This window comes from Podarcis pityusensis (assembly GCF_964106645.2).
Source record: "Podarcis pityusensis genome assembly, chromosome: 6".
Taxonomy (NCBI): Eukaryota; Metazoa; Chordata; class Lepidosauria; order Squamata; family Lacertidae; genus Podarcis; species Podarcis pityusensis.
Genome location: NC_138030.1, coordinates 58005331 through 58024396, shown reverse-complemented (window position 1 = coordinate 58024396; position 19066 = coordinate 58005331). Strand labels below are relative to the sequence as shown.

The window sequence follows — 19066 nt, the reverse complement described above, 5'->3', positions numbered from 1 at the left end:
GAGTGGTACTGGAAAAACAACCTGTGACTACTAGTTCACAAGTTTTGAACCTTGTCCAAGTACATACAATGATCGAAAATAGCCTGCTCACTGACTAGCCAGTGTGCAGTGAGTCATGGTTTTGGTCTTTTTGTGGTAGCTATGTGTGTTCATGAGAGTTTTATTGTTAGATCCATGCTTGGCATCAATTTGCATCCTGTTGGCACTTTTAAAAAAGGTTAAATCTCAAGCTGAACAATGGTCAGCACTTACTACCCAGTCTTGTACATGGTGAAGGATTTCATAGGCTCCACTGCTTTGAGCAGCATTGAATGCCTTTAGACCTAGGGTGCTCAAACTATTTGTTCGCAATAATAATAATAAAAGTTAAAGCCTCTCTTCATTAATTGTAACAAATGATTCGAATTGTTAGGCCTGCTAGACGGAAGTAGGTAAATTTAAGTGGTGTTTGGGGAATGGAGAGAGAGCAGGGATTTATAAAATGAAATGTGGGTTTTGTGCTTTCTGTTCGGAGAAATGGCTCCATAGGAAATGAAACTGATGAGAAAGTGGCATAAATGACCTTATTTGCTTTACTATAAATAAGTTGAAGGAATGTGCTGTCCTCATGGGCTACATTAGTTGGGGTGGGTCAGATACCATCTTGCTCTTTGTTTGCTTTTATTTCCCCTTATGGGAATCCACCTTAGCCTTGTAGATCTGTACCTATGGATTTCAGAATCTTTTGCTGAAAATGTGAAAAATAATTAGAAAGTAACTATAGCAGAATGGTTTATAAACTAGATAAGACACTCCTGTGGTAACCTAAAGAAAAATAGATACCTGTAAAGATTCTAAACCAAACTTTGTTTTGAGATTATGGTGTTCTCTGTTTCCTTATTCACTGCAGTAGTGATGATTTGGTTATTTAGATATAAAGGAGAAGATAAGTTCAAGGCCAAATAGATCAATATTGATTTGTTTGATATGATTGTCATATCCCTATGTAGATGCAGATGTGATAGCTGTAAGCCTTTCAGTGTGGAAAGAGCTCTTCACAAAGTTGTAGGTCTAGCTGCTCTTCAGCATGGTGATGGTCTTTTTCATGTTTTTCTTTCTTACCTCAGAAGTGGTGCACTCACTTCTTCTATGCATTATGATCTTGGACAGGTGAGTAGTCCAGTAAAGGCAGAAAAGAGAGGCACAGTCAGTGTACACATCCACTGTAATGCAGAACTATGGTAGCTGTATATTCCATATCTCCTCCTGCCATAAAGCAGAGGTTGGTACCAAGGTAAAACTATTAGTGATTGCTCATTATAATGGCTGTATAGTTATTGTGTCCTGTATGATTGGCAGTATGCCTCTGAATACCAGTTGCTTTGGGTCATAAACCGGAAAATGCTATTGTGCTCATGTTCTGCTTGGGGGTTTCCATAGGTATCTGATGGGTCACTGTAGGGGCAGAATGTTGGCATAGATTGGCTTGCGCTCTTATGTTATTAAAAGAAGCTGCATTTTTGTTGCATAGTGGGGAAGCAGAACCTCACTAGAGTGCCTGGCTTGTGGGTCTGGTATGATCAGATCTGTGGATGGGCAATTAATACTTCATTGTTAGCATGTTGGATTAATTATGTGATTATCAGAAGTTGTATTCTATATCTTTTAAATAATTAGGTGATTTTTTTTTGGTTTGAAAATGATTGGAATAATGTCCTTCAATCCTTTCCAGACTTTTGATTCAGTAATCTAGGAAAACTTTTAAGTCAATGATGGTAGTACATCTGTCTCACCACTGTGCATATATATATGTCACAGTGCTAGATTCTGCATTAATCCTCCCTACTTTTTCTGGCAATTCCTTATTTTTCTGCTGGGTGCAGAAATGGTGGGAAAAGAGGACAGCAAATAGGCTTTGTTTTCTGAGTTAAGTAGAATTTCTGTTGCACAGGAGTTGCTTTGTAGTTGGAATGTCAGGTTTTCTGGTATGGGTCTGCTACAATCCCTTTTTATAACAGCCAGTAACTAGAACAACTAACTGTGGCTTCTTCATACAGCTAACTGTGGCTTCTTTTCAACAGAAAAATGACGAAAATGGGAACTGCTCTGGAGAAGGGATTGAGTTTCCTACAACAAATCTTTATGAACTGGAGAGCAGAGTATTAACAGATCATTGGTCCATTCCATATAAGCGGGAAGAATCTCTTGGCAAGTGTTTAATTGCATCCACTTATCTTGCAAGGCTGGGTAAGTTGCAACCTTTTTTTTAAAAGTAGCATCATAGAAATGTTGACTTTTATGTTAATAATGATGACTTGATAGTAAAAACCTGTCTACTCAAATAGCTTTTGACTTCACCTTTTTCCACGTTGCATGTTGGTAACAGGTGTTTAATTAACAAAATCTTTTCTTGTTGGAAGTAGTATGACTCTCTTGGCTTCAGTAGAGTGCTGTGCATTTTTAAGTTGATGCTTTCACCTTTTAATCGAATGTTTCAGAATCACTTTTGAATTATAGGTGATCTTTAGAACATGTAAAGACAGGCACAAATATATCCCTTCTTAAATATTATTTTGTTTGGTGGTTAACAAACTGTTGAATAGGCTGGTATGCTCAAATATTGGGGTGAAAATGAAATTTTATTTTCTAAACTTGCTTAAATATATTGCCAAGAGCAGGGCTCTTCAGGCAATTATAGAAAATTAACTGTGTTGTTTTGTTGCAGCAAAAACAAATGAGCTGCTAATTTAAAAAAGGCTAGTAGTAATGTTTTTTGATATGGAAATGCTTGTAGTCTAATTGCAGTATAATTAAATGGCGGTAACACTAGTCTGCAACATTTCAGTAGAACTTTTGCACACTTGGAAGAGTGTATGCATGTGATGCTAAAGGTGATTATTTGGTGTTAGTTAAGTTGTGGTGGGGGTGTGGAAAGAGATTGGTCTTTTCTCATTATGAAAAAATCACAAAGTCTTCTGAAAACCAATTTCTCAAACTGTGAAATACCCAGCAATTAAAAAAGGTAAAGGACCCCTGACAGATAAGTCCTGTCACGAAAGACTCGGGGGTTGTGGCGCTCATCTCGCTTTACTAGCCAAGGGAGCCGACGTCTGCCTGCAGACAGTTTTTCTGGGTCATGTGGCCAGCATGACTAAACCGCTTCTGGTGAAACCAGAGCAGCGCACAGAAATGCCATTTACCTTCCTGCCCGAGTGGTACCTATTTATCTACTTGCACTCTGACGAGCTTTTGAACTGCTAGGTTGGCAGGAGCTGGGACCAAGCAACGGGAGCTCACCCCATCGCAGGGATTTGAACTGCCGACCTTCTGATTGGCAAGCCCTAGGCTCAGTGGTTTAGACCACAGCACCACTCGCATTCCTTAACCGCTTCTCAAAGAGAACCGTGCCAAGCAATTATTTCCTAGTTATTTCTGCTTGGCACATAGAAAAGGGTCTTGGAAAGGTATTTGCAAAGGGAGGCACAAAAATGGTTCCAGTGGCATTACTGATAACTTTGGCTTAGATCTGCATGTGCGTGCACACCTCCTTTTTCCTCATTTCAGGAATCTAAATCCTTACTAGGGTCTTTATTTTATTGGAGCTTCCAAATTCGTAGAGCCCCTGCCTCGTAACTTAAGTCTCCAATGAAGTCTTGGGAATCTCTTTGCTTAGCTGGTGAGGAGGGTCTAATTGACTACACTTCTGAGGTGGTATGCAACAAATTAGATTGCGCAACAGAACTTCTCTGCCTGTGTGCCCCTTAAATGTGTTCTGGGGATAGCCTGAACCCTCTGGAGCAGATGTGGGGAGAGAAGTTCCCTTGAAAAGAGGAAATCTTTGTGTCAGCAGAACTGCTTATTTGGATTTCACCCCTGAGCTTTTGATGATGCTTAAAGTTAAAGGGGGGGGGGTGAGGAAGTAGCATGACATCTCTACATAAGGCAAGGACCAAAAGTTATTGGTAGAGTGTGTGCTTTGCATGCAAAAGACCCCAAAATCAATATCTGGCATCTTTCAGGTAGGCTGAGGAAAGACTCCTGTAACCCCGTAGAACCACTGCCAGAAATATAGACATTACTGAGCTTAGAATGTTGGTGCATATGGTCAGACACAGGCAACAAAAGCTGAGAAAACTTGTTTTATTGGTGACAGAGGATAATGTGGCTTTTTGGCTTTTTGTGTGTGTGGTGCACAGTTGGGGGTGATTCAGCTGTATAGAATGAGCCAAGGACTGTATAAGCTATCTCCCCACACTAAACTGAACATGTTTGGAGACTGCCTGCAAGCACTTAAGGGTGAGTGGAAGGCTCATGCAGATTCCTTTTATTGCATCACAGGAGTGTAAAGAATCATAGAATCATAGAGTTGAAAGAGACCACAAGGGCCATCAAGTCCAACCCCCTGCCAAGCAGGAAACACCATCAGAGCACTCCTGACATATGGTTGTCAAGCCTCTGCTTAAAGACCTCCAAAGAAGGAGACTCCACCACACTCCTTGGCAGCAAATTCCACTGTCGAACAGCTCTTACTGTCAGGAAGTTCTTCCTAATGTTTAGGTGGAATCTTCTTTCTTGTAGTTTGGATCCATTGCTCCGTGTCCGCTTCTCTGGAGCAGCAGAAAACAACCTTTCTCCCTCCTCTATGTGACATCCTTTTATATATTTGAACATGGCTATCATATCACCCCTTAACCTCCTCTTCTCCAGGCTAAACATGCCCAGCTCCCTTAGCCGTTCCTCATAAGGCATCGTTTCCAGGCCTTTGACCATTTTGGTTGCCCTCCTCTGGACATGTTCCAGTTTGTCAGTGTCCTTCTTGAACTGTGGTGCCCAGAACTGGACACAGTACTCCAGGTGAGGTCTGACCAGAGCAGAATACAGTGGCACTATTACTTCCCTTGATCTAGATGCTATACTCCTATTGATGCAGCCCAGAATTGCATTGGCTTTTTTAGCTGCCGCGTCACACTGTTGGCTCATGTCAAGTTTGTGGTCAACCAAGACTCCTAGATCCTTTTCACATGTGCTGCTCTCAAGCCAGGTGTCCCCCATCTTGTATTTGTGCCTCTCATTTTTTTTGCCCAAGTGCAATACTTTACATTTCTCCCTGTTAAAATTCATCTTGTTTGTTTTGGCCCAGTTCTCTAATCTGTCAAGGTCGTTTTGAAGTGTGATCCTGTCCTCTGGGGTGTTAGCCACCCCTCCCAGTTTGGTGTCATCTGCAAATTTGATCAGGATGCCCTTGAGTCCATCATCCAAGTCGTTGATAAAGATGTTGAATAAGACCGGGCCCAAGACAGAACCCTGTGGCATCCCACTAGTCACTCTTCTCCAGGATGAAGAGGAACCATTGATGAGCACCCTTTGGGTTCGGTCAGTCAGCCAGTTACAAATCCACTGAGTGGTAGCATAGTCAAGACCGCATTTTACCAGCTTCTTTACAAGAATATCATGGGGCACCTTGTCAAATGCCTTGCTGAAATCAAGGTAGGCTACATCCACTGCGTTCCCTTCATCTACCAGGCTTGTAATTCTGTCAAAAAACGAGATCAGGTTAGTCTGACACGACTTATTTTTCAGAAATCCATGCTGACTATTGGTGATCACAGCATTCCTTTCTAGGTGCTCACAGACTGTTTGCTTAATGATCTGCTCCAGAATCTTCCCTGGCATTGATGTCAGACTGACTTGGGCGGTAATTATTTGGGTCCTCTCTTTTCCCCTTTTTGAAAATAGGGACAACATTTGCCCTCCTCCAGTCTGCCGGGACTTCGCCTGTTCTCCAGGAATTCTCAAAGATGACTGCCAGTGGTTCTGAGATCACATCTGCCAGTTCTTTTAATACTCTTGCATGCAGTTCATCTGGCCCTGGAGACTTGAATACATCTAGACTAGACTAGTGTTCTTGTACTATCTCCTTAGTTATTCTGGGCTGTGTTTCCTCTGCTGAATCATTTGCTCCAAATTCTTCAGGTCAGGCATTGTTTTCTTTATTGGAGAAGACTGAGGCAAAGAAGGCATTGAGGAGTTCAGCCCTTTCTGTGTCCCCTGTTTGCATTTCACCATCTTATCCTCTGAGTGACCCCACTGTTTCTTTGTTCTTCCTTTTGCTAAGAACATACCCATAAAAGCCTTTTTTGTTGCTTTTAACCTCTCTAGCAAGCCTGAGTTCATTCTGTGCTTTAGCTTTTCTGACTTTGTGAAGGTGTTGAGCCTTCTTTGTAGAAGTGGAAGTGAAGAGGGAAAGAATAAAGTGAACCTTGTATGATGAGAAATGCATGTTATCCAGCCTTATAGAGTGTGCCAAGAGCAGTGGGGCCCTGCTGAGGTTCAGACCTATATAGGACTGGAGTTGTGTGCCCTAGATTTTCCCCCTCCCACTGATCACATACATTCTTAATGAAATGTGCCTTAGTTAAGGGATAAGGGAAATTAACTGTTCATGTACTCAGAGGCACTTTCCTTTATTATTAAATCAGAGCAAATGCAAATTGTTGGGATAAAAAAAAAATCATCTGAAATGGGGTCTCAGAAAGAGGAATACATTGAGGAGGGTGCAAGTGGACAGATTAAGACTTACTGTCTTACAGATATGGGAACAATCAGCTGTCTGCATTGATTTACAGCAGGGTCCCTAGCTTTCCTGGGCATATTTGGCATTTTCAAAAGGTGTTGTGAATAACACCACAAAATTGCTGCTGTGGAGCGAGCAGGGCAGAGAAGGCTGCAGGTCATAACATGACTGCTGTGAGTGTCATGCCTAGTCACAAATTTTGGAAAGTACGTCTCTCCCCCCCAAACCCACCCTGCAACTTACTTACATTTTATGTCTCCTGGGAAGGAGGTAGGCAGGCCTGGAGGAAGAAAAAACAAGTAAAGGCTCACAAACCCCGGAGAACAGGGGGAAACAAACAGTCAAATGCAGACACCGGTGGCCAGGGAAGTATGGGAAACAAACAAACAAACAAATGTAGATGACCAGAGAGGAAAAGGTTGGGAAGGGGAGAATGACAAATACAGACTGCTTCAGAGAGGGAAAAAGTTGAAACAAGAATTTAAAAATAAAAATGCAGAACTGCCGCCACCCCCCCCCCCCCCGGAGAGAAGGACAAAACCTACACACAGTGTTCTGTTCCTTCCCTTCTCTCCCTCGCTAGGTCCCTCTTTTCTTAGCCCCCTCTTACTTCTTTTTTACAAAACACTTTTTCTCCTGGTCACTCTGTGTTCTCCTTGGATAGTGATTTCAGGCTAGAAAACAAAAGAGTTTGAAGAGGAAGTGGGAATGGCACTCCTCCCACTTCCTCTCTCAGCTTTCTTTTCCAAGCAGAAATCGCTCTCTTCTTACTTCTGAAGGGGCAGGGAGTGAAGTCATAGCATTGTATGGGGTATGGGGAGTACAGAGGCTTTCACTGAAGTTGAGAGAGGCCTTCACAGGTGCTATTGCACACAAAAACCACATTGAGGATGCTGGCATTACAGCCGAAGCTTTATAAATAAATACATTCTATGCATGCCTGCACATATTGGCTCTTCTGATTTTACATGCTGTGGAAAATCACCAAGTCACAGGATATGCATTGGGCCTCCATTTGAAAGGAAGTTCTTATAGATGCTGGTTGAATGTGTAATCTTTTGTTTACAGTGCAGATGTACCTCGGTCTAGTGCAGCCCTGTAAATATAAGCAGTCTGCATTTGCACCCTTCAGGTTTACAGCATGTGCTTTGTGCAATGATGCTTATTCAGGATGATAAGTGATGCTGCAAGACCTATGCTTTAGGGAACTATTTAAGTTGTCTGTGCATAATCAGTATCATCATGAAATTATAGCTAAATTGCAGCTGTTCAGCGCGAAGCATTGCCTGCTTACTTCTGCCGCAGATGGTGTGTGGCACATCTGATGTGCTCAGAAATGTCTGTATCCTTTCCCAAGGGTTTGACAGTAAACACCATTAAAGAAACAAAATAGTTCCTAGGTTGGGGATTGAGTCTTCTGCTCTTGAGTATGATCTCTCCCCCTTCCCCGTTTTTCATCTTGATGCTTCAGATGAAGTGAAGAGCATTTATGTCACTGATAACTGCATACGCTCCAGCTGGAAGCATCTACATCCACAGAGAAAACAGAGCAAAGCTTACCTTTTATTACCTTTGCTGTAATGTTCTACTGTGCCAGCCAGCAAACTCTGCCTGGGATTCATAGAGCTGTTCTGTCTCATGTGAACTACCCTCATAGAATTTCTGACTCCAGTGCCATGTCATAAACTACTTTTGAAAGTCCCACAGTTGAATAAGAAAATATCTAAAGTCTCCTTTGTTCATAGTATTCTGGATCCTGGCCTTTGTGAGCAATACCTTGCCCCTTTTAAGCACAAAAATATGGAGCTTTAGAAAGCATTGTTGCTTCTGTGTTGACTTTTAGAAATCTGCACTGTTTTATTTCATTCATTTCTCCTTATTAAAACTATAACTTCTTTGAGTTTCTTCATTATTAAAATAATTGGTATGCAGTAGTGGTGTTTGTGTGAACCAACAAAAATCTTGTTTGGGTAGCCCTGTGAGCTTCAGTCCGTAGCTTGCAAAACTTTGCAGGATTCTAACTCCTCCTTTTTTCTTTAATAAGGGCTTTCGGATTCTGATGAAAACTGCAGGAGGTTTATGGACAGATGTATGCCTGAAGCATTTAAAAAGGTAGGTGTAAGAGAAAATTACAGTGGATTCTATCTAGTGCTGTAGATAGGAGAGTAGGCGGTATATAACTCATAAAGTGGCAGCTTGCTACATTCTGATACTGTAGCAAGTAAGGAGCAAGAGGGCAAGTTACAATAATGGACATGGTTGACAAATACTATTGTGCTATTCCACTTCAAATTTGCAGAGTTAAGAGCTGCATTTGATTTTTCTTTGGCATGTTGCAGCAGTTTTGTGGTGTTCTACAAAATAGGTCATTTTTTATTGGGACAGCAAATGGGGACAGGAGAATGGGGCTATTGAGAAAAGTTTGTAGGAATAAGGACAGGAGTTTGTTTGGGGTTTTTAAAAGTGGATTAGTGAGGTTATGCCAAGTGAAGATGTTCTCCTAGCCACCTCTGGTCTTGGAATGTATTGAAGATATTGTGTTCTCTAAATATTCTATGCCTAAAAATGGAATCTTCTTAAAACTGGGATGGGGAGCTAAGGTAGATGCCTGCTGTTCTTTCCAGGTTTAAAATCTGCCTTCAGAAGTTGTTTGTTGCTAAATAGATAGCTCCAAAAGCATTTCAAGGCTAGCAAAAAGGTACTCTTTTCCCCCTTGTAGATCCATGTCAGCATTTTAACACATACTGTGCTCCTTTGCAGCTGTTGACATCAAGCGCTGTTCATAAATGGGGTACCGAAATCCATGAGGGAATCTACAACATGTTGATGCTACTAGTAGATCTGGCTGCAGAGAGGATAAAGCAAGATCCTATCCCTGTTGGTCTTCTCGCTGTACTCACAATGGTATTGCAGTTACTTGATCTCAAGGCTATTCAGCATGAAAATCTTACAACTGAACATCTGTTCATCCTAAACGCATGGCTTATTAAAATGTAAAATCTAGAAAAGACATTTCTTGGTTATATTTGCATACTCAATACATTCCGCTAAATCATGATTAAGGAAGCTTTTAACTATGACTTAGTGTGATGTTTGAATTGACAAGGCATATTGAATTGACAAGACATCACCCATTGAACCAGAATAAGAAACCTAGTTTGAAGTGGTTTTTTGAACCATGGCTTGTACTATTCTGGTTTGCCATGTCTGAACTGACAAACCATAGTTATGGCTGTTGTCTCATTTTCCAAGAACTGCTCCAAACCTTGGCTTTCCTGTATATTTGGAAATTCAAACCACTTAGGTTCTAAACTATAGAGAATGTAATTAATAACTTAGCAAGATGTATGTTCATACTTTGCTTTGACACTTGGTATTCCACTGTCTGCAATGACTTTAAACTTGTCAATTTACTGTTTTTAAGAAATGTGAAGAGGGAGTGACCATATCTCAGTGGTAGAGCACATAGTCTGCCATCTCAAGATCCCAGGTTCAATTCCTGGCATCTTCAGTTAAAAGGATCAGGTGGTAGGCAATGGGAAAGATCTCCCTCTGTCTGGGACCCTGAAGAGCTGGTGCTTGTCAGAATAGACCATACTAGAGCGGATGAGCAAACATTCTAACCTGGTATAGGGCTGCTTTTTGAGGTTTCACTCACAATATTTCACTTTTCATTTTAAAAGCCAAAGTTAAGCATCCATGTTAATATCTACATAAACAAAATCCGAAGCAATGCATTTCGCCAGTCTAGGCTCCAATAGCCACCCAGTGTTTTGTCAAAGAAAATTGGTTTTGAGATACTAAAACCATGTCTTCTATTTCTTCACTCTGAAGTTCTGGTCCTGCTTCTACAAAAGTGTATGTACTTCTTGATGTTTAAACACTTTTCTTTCATCAGGAAAACCTGATGAAAAGCCACTTGATCCAAATGTGTTTTACATTGGAAAATTGCTAATCCTATATGTCTGCTTTCTTGTCACACCTTTCGCTCTAGGCTCTTAATCCTGATAATGAGTACCATTTCAAGAACCGAATGAAAGTATGCCAAAGGAACTGGGCAGAAGTATTTGGAGAGGGCAGTATGTATGCTGTCTCACCCATATCTACTTTCCAGAAGGTAAATGTGTACACTTCAGGTCTCTTACTAGAAGTCAGACAGAATTTAAGTTGTGTTTTAGTGCAATATATGTGTCACTTGAAATAAACATTGCCATTTCCTCCCCACCCCCTTTCCCATATCTAACAATTTATCAATCTGTCTCATTGACAGTAGCCTTTCGTGTGCTATTATTTCTGCTACTTTGACTATAATAAGGGCTTAATTACCACTCCAACCACAGTGCTCTCTTCTAGATCTTAGTGGTGACCACAGTGTAGCTGTGGTTTAGACTGTCGTATGGGTGTGATAATTTCCAGTCCTTTTAGATCTGAATAGTGGCTAAGGAAGTGATATAAGGAAGTGATAAATGAATAAATAAAAATTCGGTCATGAGACTTTTTAGACACTTTTGCAGCATTGAGCTTATTGGTGCCAAAATATTGCTTCTAATTTCATTCCTTAAAAAAAAGAACCCTTCTACTCCATTATGGGTTATAAATATAACTGATTCTGTGTCACCAACTCCATATCCTAATCTTGCCATAGAATCATAGACTCATAGACCATAATACATTATAATAGGTTAGGCAATGTTTGGGAAGTGGATAGTGCTAACCATCTCATCCAGAAATGTTATGTGCCTTATCTGAGCAGTTGTCGGCAGGCAGTGCATGTGTTGTATTTGCAGTGACCAGTCATGCATGAAGTAATCTAGAGCTCTAAATGAAACACACAATTAAAACACCATTATTTTACAAAGTATCCTTGTGGGGGAAATGCTACTAATTTGTTAACATCTCTGTTGGCTAGGAACCACATGGATGGCTAGTGGACTTAGTGAATAGGGTAAGTAAATGATAAAGCATTATTTATTCTGAACCATCTGCACATATAGGGCACTATAAAGACTCTCATTAAACAAAAATAAAACCAGTTCCTGGGGTGGGGTGGGGGACGAAAAGAGGATGAGAAGAATGACTGTGAAGCAATACAGTTAAAAATATTTAAGCTGAGATTAAGTTGGAAATAAGGGTGAAAGTGTTGGTCAAAAGACATACGGGGAAAATAAGATACATTTGAGGAAGGATCTGAAGTGGAAGAGTTAGCACCATGTCTATATTCAGGGAGATCACAAAAGAGAATGAATGGGTTGTAATTAAAAGCAAGAGGACTTCCGTCAGTGAAGGATGTTAGCACTGGAAGAATGAGGATCATATATAGGCATGTATTTTTAAATGATATCCAGTGGATGAATTTATAGTGGTAACTGAAGGGAATGGGAAGTATTTGAAGGGAAATGAAGAGCGGATATCACTTGTACAACGGGGGGGGTGAATGTTTTTGTCAGCAGGATGAGTATTTTTAGCACCAAATATGAGGGAGAGGCTAGAGTTCTGTGGAGAGGCTTCCAAGGCTCATTTTGTATGTGTGTGCACACATGTGCATGTATGCAGCATTATTCTTGCAAAATGTTCATGTGTCAGTTTTCATCATTTATCTGGAGCTGTAATAGAGTAAGAAGAAATGTATGATGCATATGGAAAAATAGTTTTACCTCTTAAAGGGATTTGTCGTCAATTTACATGTGAAATGCCATTGAACTGAGTGTTCTAGATGAACTTCAGAAAAATATGAATCTTTGACAGAGAGAACTGCACTAGTAGTTTTCCTATCCTCCTATGAGAATTGTTGTACCTTTACCTCCATTACTGAAATAGTAAAATCCTTAGACTCAGCATACCTTACTGATACACTTTCCTGTGGTGGACAACTGAAGGAAATGCTCATCTATTCATGCCTGTTTCTGAGACCTATCACACTACTTTTATTTATATAGTTCATGTCTTTGACTGTGTTGTTTGTATACTTATTTAGTTTGCAGAATTAGGTGGATTTTCTGCAATTCAGTCTAAGCTTCATTCAGAAGATATTGAACTTGGGGTAAGTTAAAATCCAGATCATTTCCCTTTGTTTTATGAATCTTTCACAGTAGATGGCTCTTGTTCAATACTTATGAATTTTCTGCTGTTGTGGAACTGAAGTAATATTTTAGTCTCAAGATGTGCTGGGTGAAGCAAACACAACTTCTAAAACTGTAGTGTGAATTGGTGTGCTTCATTGCATTACCTTTAGGCTGTGTTTGCTGCTGCTGTCATCAAGCAAAACTATACTAGCCATGTTCATCTGTCTGTTTTATCAAACACCATTCTCTTGTCTTAGTCTCATATGCTAGGGACCAGTTTGGTCCCTTCTTGCGGTATTTGCCTCGGGTCTGTTCTGTGTATGTTCTTAAATGCTTTCTCTTTCTTCTAGGCAGTATCTTCTTTAGTTCAGCCTTTGGGGGTTTGCGCAGAGTATCTCAATTCTTCGGTAGTACAGGTAACTTTCTCTTTAAAATTATGTACAATTAGTAACTTGCTCTGAGCTTTTTTAAAAAAAGTGAAACAAGTGTGGTTCATTGCCCTATGCCTTATGTTTGTTTTTAAGGTAATGAATCTGCAAAATACTTGTTTTGAAACTCATAATATTATAATAATATAATAACACCAAATGATGTTCACATTAACATTGATGCTATTATTGTTAAAAACAACAGTCAGTTTGGGATAACTCTAGATAATCTGCGAGATACCTTTATAGGACAGATTGGAGGTGGGCGGACTGTGAGATCCAATTTGTACACTTAGAATTAAATAATTCTGAACCCTGGAATTTGTTTTTAGTGACAGAACTGAGTTTGCAGTCCTTCCACATAAAAATCCACTTCTCCAGCAGTTGAATGGGGGGGGGGGTCATTTTGCTGCCATTATTAAACAATTGGGAGTTGGAAATCCTTGTTCTACTTTAACCCACCCAGAGATCAATCAGTAGGTCCTAATCTAACATTTGCCCATCCCAATATAGATTTGTATTTATTTTTACATTGGGAAGTATCTAACAGTCACATGTGAAGGTTGTTTGTACAACTGATCTTTCTCCTCCCTACACTTAAAAAGCCTTTCTGGAGGACTTCATTGAACAACGTGGGCTGTTTACCTGTAAGGGGGGTGTTGTCTGAAATTGGGCACAAAAACCTTGCTTCCTTTGCCCATTTTAGGGAGAGTTGCCTATGACACAGCCCATAGGAAAGCCCTCCAGAGATGTTGTTCAGGGGTCTACAGGGGCGGGGGTGAAAAGATTGGTTGAGTGAGCAGTTTCCACTCAGGCAAGCAGTGGATACAACACTTTATAATTAATTAATTTGTTTGCTTCCTTACTTCACATATACTCACATCAAATTGGCTTACATCTATTTTAATTGTACCTAGTTTGTGTCAAATAATGGAACACTAGCATAAGGCTTATGTTCTGAGCATGAGTGGAATATACTTTTGCTCAGGGGAGAGTGGTTGCAATTTTTGTTTTCTGCACCACATTAAATCCCTCTTGGGGAAACTTCCCTGATCTTCCGAAGGGTGCAGGAATAAAAGTTTTCCATTTCAAGAAAGCCCTTGGAGCGGGGAGATACATTTCTTTTTAACATACAAAATGCCTATTTCTTGTTTTACAGCCCATGCTGGATCCAGTAATTCATAATATGATTAAATATGTACAGAATGTTGAAGAGAAGGACCTGAAAGACAAGGTAAAACCTGATTTTTCAGATATGACCTACAACTTGAACTGCAATTTGAAAGTGTAAAACTGACATTCCGTTAGCTAATGCTGCTGCTCCCATGCTTAAAAGCCTGTGTGTACTTAACTAATGCTTGGTGAAACACTTGTAATGACACTTGACAAATAATCAGCATTAGAAGATTTAGCTATTAATGCTGTCAGCTGCAGTGTTCTTAGTACACACTTTCCTTTATAAAGTAATTTGTTCTATATTTATGATTTATTTAGAACATGTTTACCCAGCTCTTCAGCTGGGTTACTTACATGCAGTCAGTTAATACAGGAAAGTGCCTGCCTACAGACTTACAGTCTAAAACACATGATGCACAAGAAAGAAGGGCTTGGGAAGGAAGAGGAAACGCAGGATACCCATTTAAAAAACAAATAAATAGTAATTTCTATAATGACAGCATGGAATAGAATTGTTCAGGGACAGGAAGAGCCCGATAAAGCAAGTCTTTTAGTGGAGCTGGTGGAGTGGCCCTGCTAGAATGGTTGTTTCCGTGTAGCAGTCTACATCAGGCATAGGCAAACTCGGCCCTCCAGATGTTTTGGGCTACAACTCCCATCATCCCTGACCACTGGTCCTGTTAGTTAGGGATGATCGGAGTTGTAGTCCGAAAACATCTGAAGGGCCAAGTTTGCCTACGCCTGGTCTACATCCACAATAGTTGCAAATCAACACTCTTTGTTATAGGAGGTTCAAATCTTGTATAGCTATTGCTTTTTCAAAGCTTGTTTTATAGACAAACAAAACTAAAAAAAGCTTAATAACTTTTGCCAGAAAAATGCTCAACAACTTTTGTGTCCGGATTTTCACCTTTTGAAATATGGCAGCCCTACCCGTACAGTTTTAAAGGCTGCCTGAACTTAGGTGGTATCTTCCTTGCCACTTGAATTCATCACTGAGGTCTCTAAAAAGCGCTCATAATTCTTATGTTTCGCAGAGGCTGGTCAGTATCCCTGAACTCTTGTCTGCCATCAAGCTCCTTTGCATGCGATTCCAACCTGACTTGGTAACAGTAGTAGATGACCTGCGCTTAGATATCCTGTTGCGTATGCTGAAATCCCCACACTTCAGTGCAAAAATGAACTCTCTCAAAGAAGTAAGTTTGCTATGCTAAAATCTTCAACTGATTAGATTGACATTCACAATTGGGTATTTTCAACTTTCGCAGATCTAGGACATACTTTTATCCCAAACACTCGTTTGGCGACCATTTTATTGATCTTTTACCATATATGTGCATGTTGGTGGTGCTCCTCTTGCAAGCCGCCATGGATCAGGCTTCAGCCCATGAATGGGTCCTGATCCAGTAGTTAAAGGCTAGTTCTCTAGCTCATATTAACCGTAGCAACTTAATGATAACCATTGTTGATTTGGATCATAAAGCTTTCAAAGAGAAAATTCAGAGGCATAGGAGGAATCAAAAGATTCTTAGATTCTATCCATGGCTATAAATCCATTTGAAGTTCACTTATGGAATAAGTGGCAAATATATGGTGTTAGTGTGCATTTAAAAGGCCTAATAAACTTTTCATGAGGCCATTGAAATATTAATGATTTTACAGAGCTGGGCACTGCTCAGTGCAGTAATGAAAAATAGGATATAGTTTTGCTTATTCCCTGGATCTTCAAGTATTTAGTGTTTCAGGCCTTGCAAACCTTCACAGTGAAGACACATATTTACAGCCTTCCCAAGAACCACCCATACATACAGCAACTAACTTTCAAGTTTATTTATTTTATTTCCTACACACTTTGGCTATTGATATATCTAGTTGTTACAAATCCTCTGAGTGACACTGTGTTAATTTTTAGGTAACAAAACTAATTGAAGACAGCACTGTATCCAAATCAGTAAAGAACGCAATAGATACAGATCGGTTATTAAACTGGCTAGTAGAAAACTCTGTTCTTTCAATTGCATTAGAAGGTAAGTTTTTAATATCCTGCTGCATTTCTGAACAGAGAAAGAAAGTTGAGATTGTGGTTGCAGTCAGAAGGTGTGCTAAACTATGTTTGGTGTTAATGAAAGTGAGCCTTGTACTTGCATGCTGCCCCATTCCTCTTCCTCCAGGTTGGCTGCGAGGAAATGATGTGAAGCTTCTACTTACATGATGAAAATAAATTCAGAATGTTGTCCAAACCCAGGCAAACTGTGGTTTATCTTAACAGTGGTCGATTGACACAAACCATAGGTTAGAAACTTGGCTTGTTTCAATTAACCATTGTTAAGATGAAGTGTTGTTTGGCTTTGGATGATTAAAAAAACTGATGGATGCTAAAATTGTGTACTTTTTGCAGCCACACCAGAGTACGAGAATAAAGTATATGAGCTAAGACTCGTAATGCTAAAACACAGCACTTTGTCTGAACCACTCATGTATCTGAATATTTTGGTGTAGATATTCCTGGTAAAAGTTCATATTTTAATGAGTCTTTCAAATTCTCTGGTATTTTTAGAAGTATCTTGGGTGCTACCAGCACCAATCCATTGGGGAAGAAAGGGCATTTTTAAAAATATTAAGGGCCTTAGTTGTGTAGTGAATGAGATGGAGAGGGTTGTTAGAAAACAGATCTTCACGTTACTGAACCTCTTCTTAGTTGTTTTGAAGGAGTATATATTTTGTTATTACCGTATCAAAGACTTGATTAAGGCATTCCTTCTGGTTAGGCTCACTGTCCTGTTTCTTTCACTAGGTAACATAGACCAAGCACAATATTGTGATCGTATAAAAGGAATTATTGAACTCCTGGGCAGCAAGTTATCATTAGATGAGCTGACAAAAATATGGAGAATACAGGTGAGGATGTGCAGCAGTATGACTCAGAGTTTGAAATTCTTTTGACAGCATTTGTGGAATGTCTTTTTCAGGTGCATGTATAAAGATCCCAAACCTATCCAAATTTAGCAGATAATAATAGTGTGACTGATCATACGATAGATATCCATGGAGATGGAATATGTGTTATTCTACAGAATTAGGACTCATGGCAGGAAGTTGTGTTCGTGGATGCTAAATAGATGCATCAATCCTAGGATTTGAAGGAGTCCAGTAGGTCATCTTGTTAAACAACTTGCCCAAGGGAAGTTTCACCTCAGTGAATCATATTTTATTTTATTTTATTTTATTTTATTTTATTTTATTTTATTTTATTTTATTATTTTATTTTATTTTATTTTATTTTATTTTATTTTATTTTATTTTATTTTATTTTATTTTAGCAATCACATAAATATGCCACAAGCAGAGAGCAGAGTTTGTTTCAATGCATGCTTCTCAGTACTTTCCTATCACCATATTAAGTCCTGACATCTTTATCTTGTGTTGTGACTTTCCCAAACCTCATAAGACATAACTTGTTCATGTCCTGCTGACCAGTAATCTGCCTTATGCAAGTTTCCAAGAAGATGTGTGACAACCACGCTCTGATGCTATATGAGCAAGAAAACAAACAGTATGGTGATCACATTTGCTGAGGCCCTGGAAAAAATTAAACTAAGATAGAATCTTACGCTTCTAGTTTCATCTCTTTTGTTTCTAGTTGTATCTCTCTTCAAATTCTGTGTGAAAGAGAAAACATTGAGAAATGTATGATTATTATTTTTTGTCCTAGTTTAGAACTGCTAGTTTTTTTAATTGCTTTGCTAAATTTCTTTGACACCCACATACCTTTGCATATCTGTACATTTTATTCAGTCCATCCATCTTCCCACACACCATTACATTATTTGGTTACTTAACTTAGTTATTGCACTTTGATAAACAGAGCTCTAGTAATTCATTTATCTTCAAGGGCACTTCTATCACTTTTCTTTTTTACAGAAATGATGTTCATTCAAATTTCACAAAAGTGTTAAAGGCTGCATGTTCTCTCCCTTCCCTGCCTCCTCACTGATTAATTTTAGTACTCTTATATGAAGCAACTATGTCAAATCTTCCTGTGCGCTGACTATGTTAAGAAACTATGGCCTGCTCTATACCTCAATTTATGGTTATTCATAAATTTAATTGAAAAATTCTGCATGAAAATTTGTGCTGGAAAATTTCTGGAGTGCAGAAATGTAATGAGCACAAGGATCACCACTCCAATTTACTTTATAACTAGATATGGGCGTCTTTAGAATATCCACACAGCATTAAGCTTATAAATATGCAGTAGTCTGTAAAATGGTGACAAAGCTCTTTATTTCTGGCATTGTTGCAACAATGTGACGTACTTCATCATTTATTTTGAGCACACTCATTCTGCTGACAAACCTGTGACATGTTCTAAAAAAAGAGATCTTAAGGCTCTGTGTGTCTCTGAATATCACATATTATAGAATTTCTTTGTAGTCTATCCCTTTCCAGTACTCTAGGACATGGGTGTGTTGTGACTGACTAAGGTGAGTTGCAAATCAATGCCACAGCATAGCAGGGATGCAGGTTGAGTTGATGTAGAAAGTTGTGAAGTCCACTGCTTTTAAGCACACAATTTCCAGTATTCTAAATGGATGACTTCTGTGGTTCAATGTGTTTTCAGTCTCTCAACATTACATAGGATACTTATAACTAAAACTACTGCTACAATATTTTAAGGTGACTTCATTTCTTTAGATTTTGGCCATGCGTTAACTTCAGTTGTATATGAGAACAAATAACATTTGCACACTGCCCATTCACAAGTATATTTCTTGTTGCAATATGTAGCACCAATAGTTTGGTTGATAAATTAGCAGCTCAGTATTCCATACAGTCTTCATATTTGC

The 19066-nt window shown here is 39.4% G+C and overlaps 1 protein-coding gene across 2 annotated transcripts in view; it reads left to right on the top strand.

Moving 5' to 3' along the window:
* USP24 (ubiquitin specific peptidase 24) overlaps positions 1-19066 on the top strand; it is a 76690-nt gene that overhangs the window by 9148 nt on the left and 48476 nt on the right. For both annotated transcript variants that reach the window (XM_081011707.1, XM_081011708.1), the window contains exons 2-12: positions 2061-2226; positions 8598-8665; positions 9314-9457; positions 10548-10670; positions 11463-11498; positions 12528-12593; positions 12966-13031; positions 14203-14277; positions 15257-15415; positions 16132-16246; positions 17014-17117. In XM_081011707.1, the coding sequence (XP_080867833.1) occupies positions 2061-2226; positions 8598-8665; positions 9314-9457; positions 10548-10670; positions 11463-11498; positions 12528-12593; positions 12966-13031; positions 14203-14277; positions 15257-15415; positions 16132-16246; positions 17014-17117 (1122 nt within the window). The remainder of the gene's footprint in view (positions 1-2060; positions 2227-8597; positions 8666-9313; positions 9458-10547; positions 10671-11462; positions 11499-12527; positions 12594-12965; positions 13032-14202; positions 14278-15256; positions 15416-16131; positions 16247-17013; positions 17118-19066) is intronic.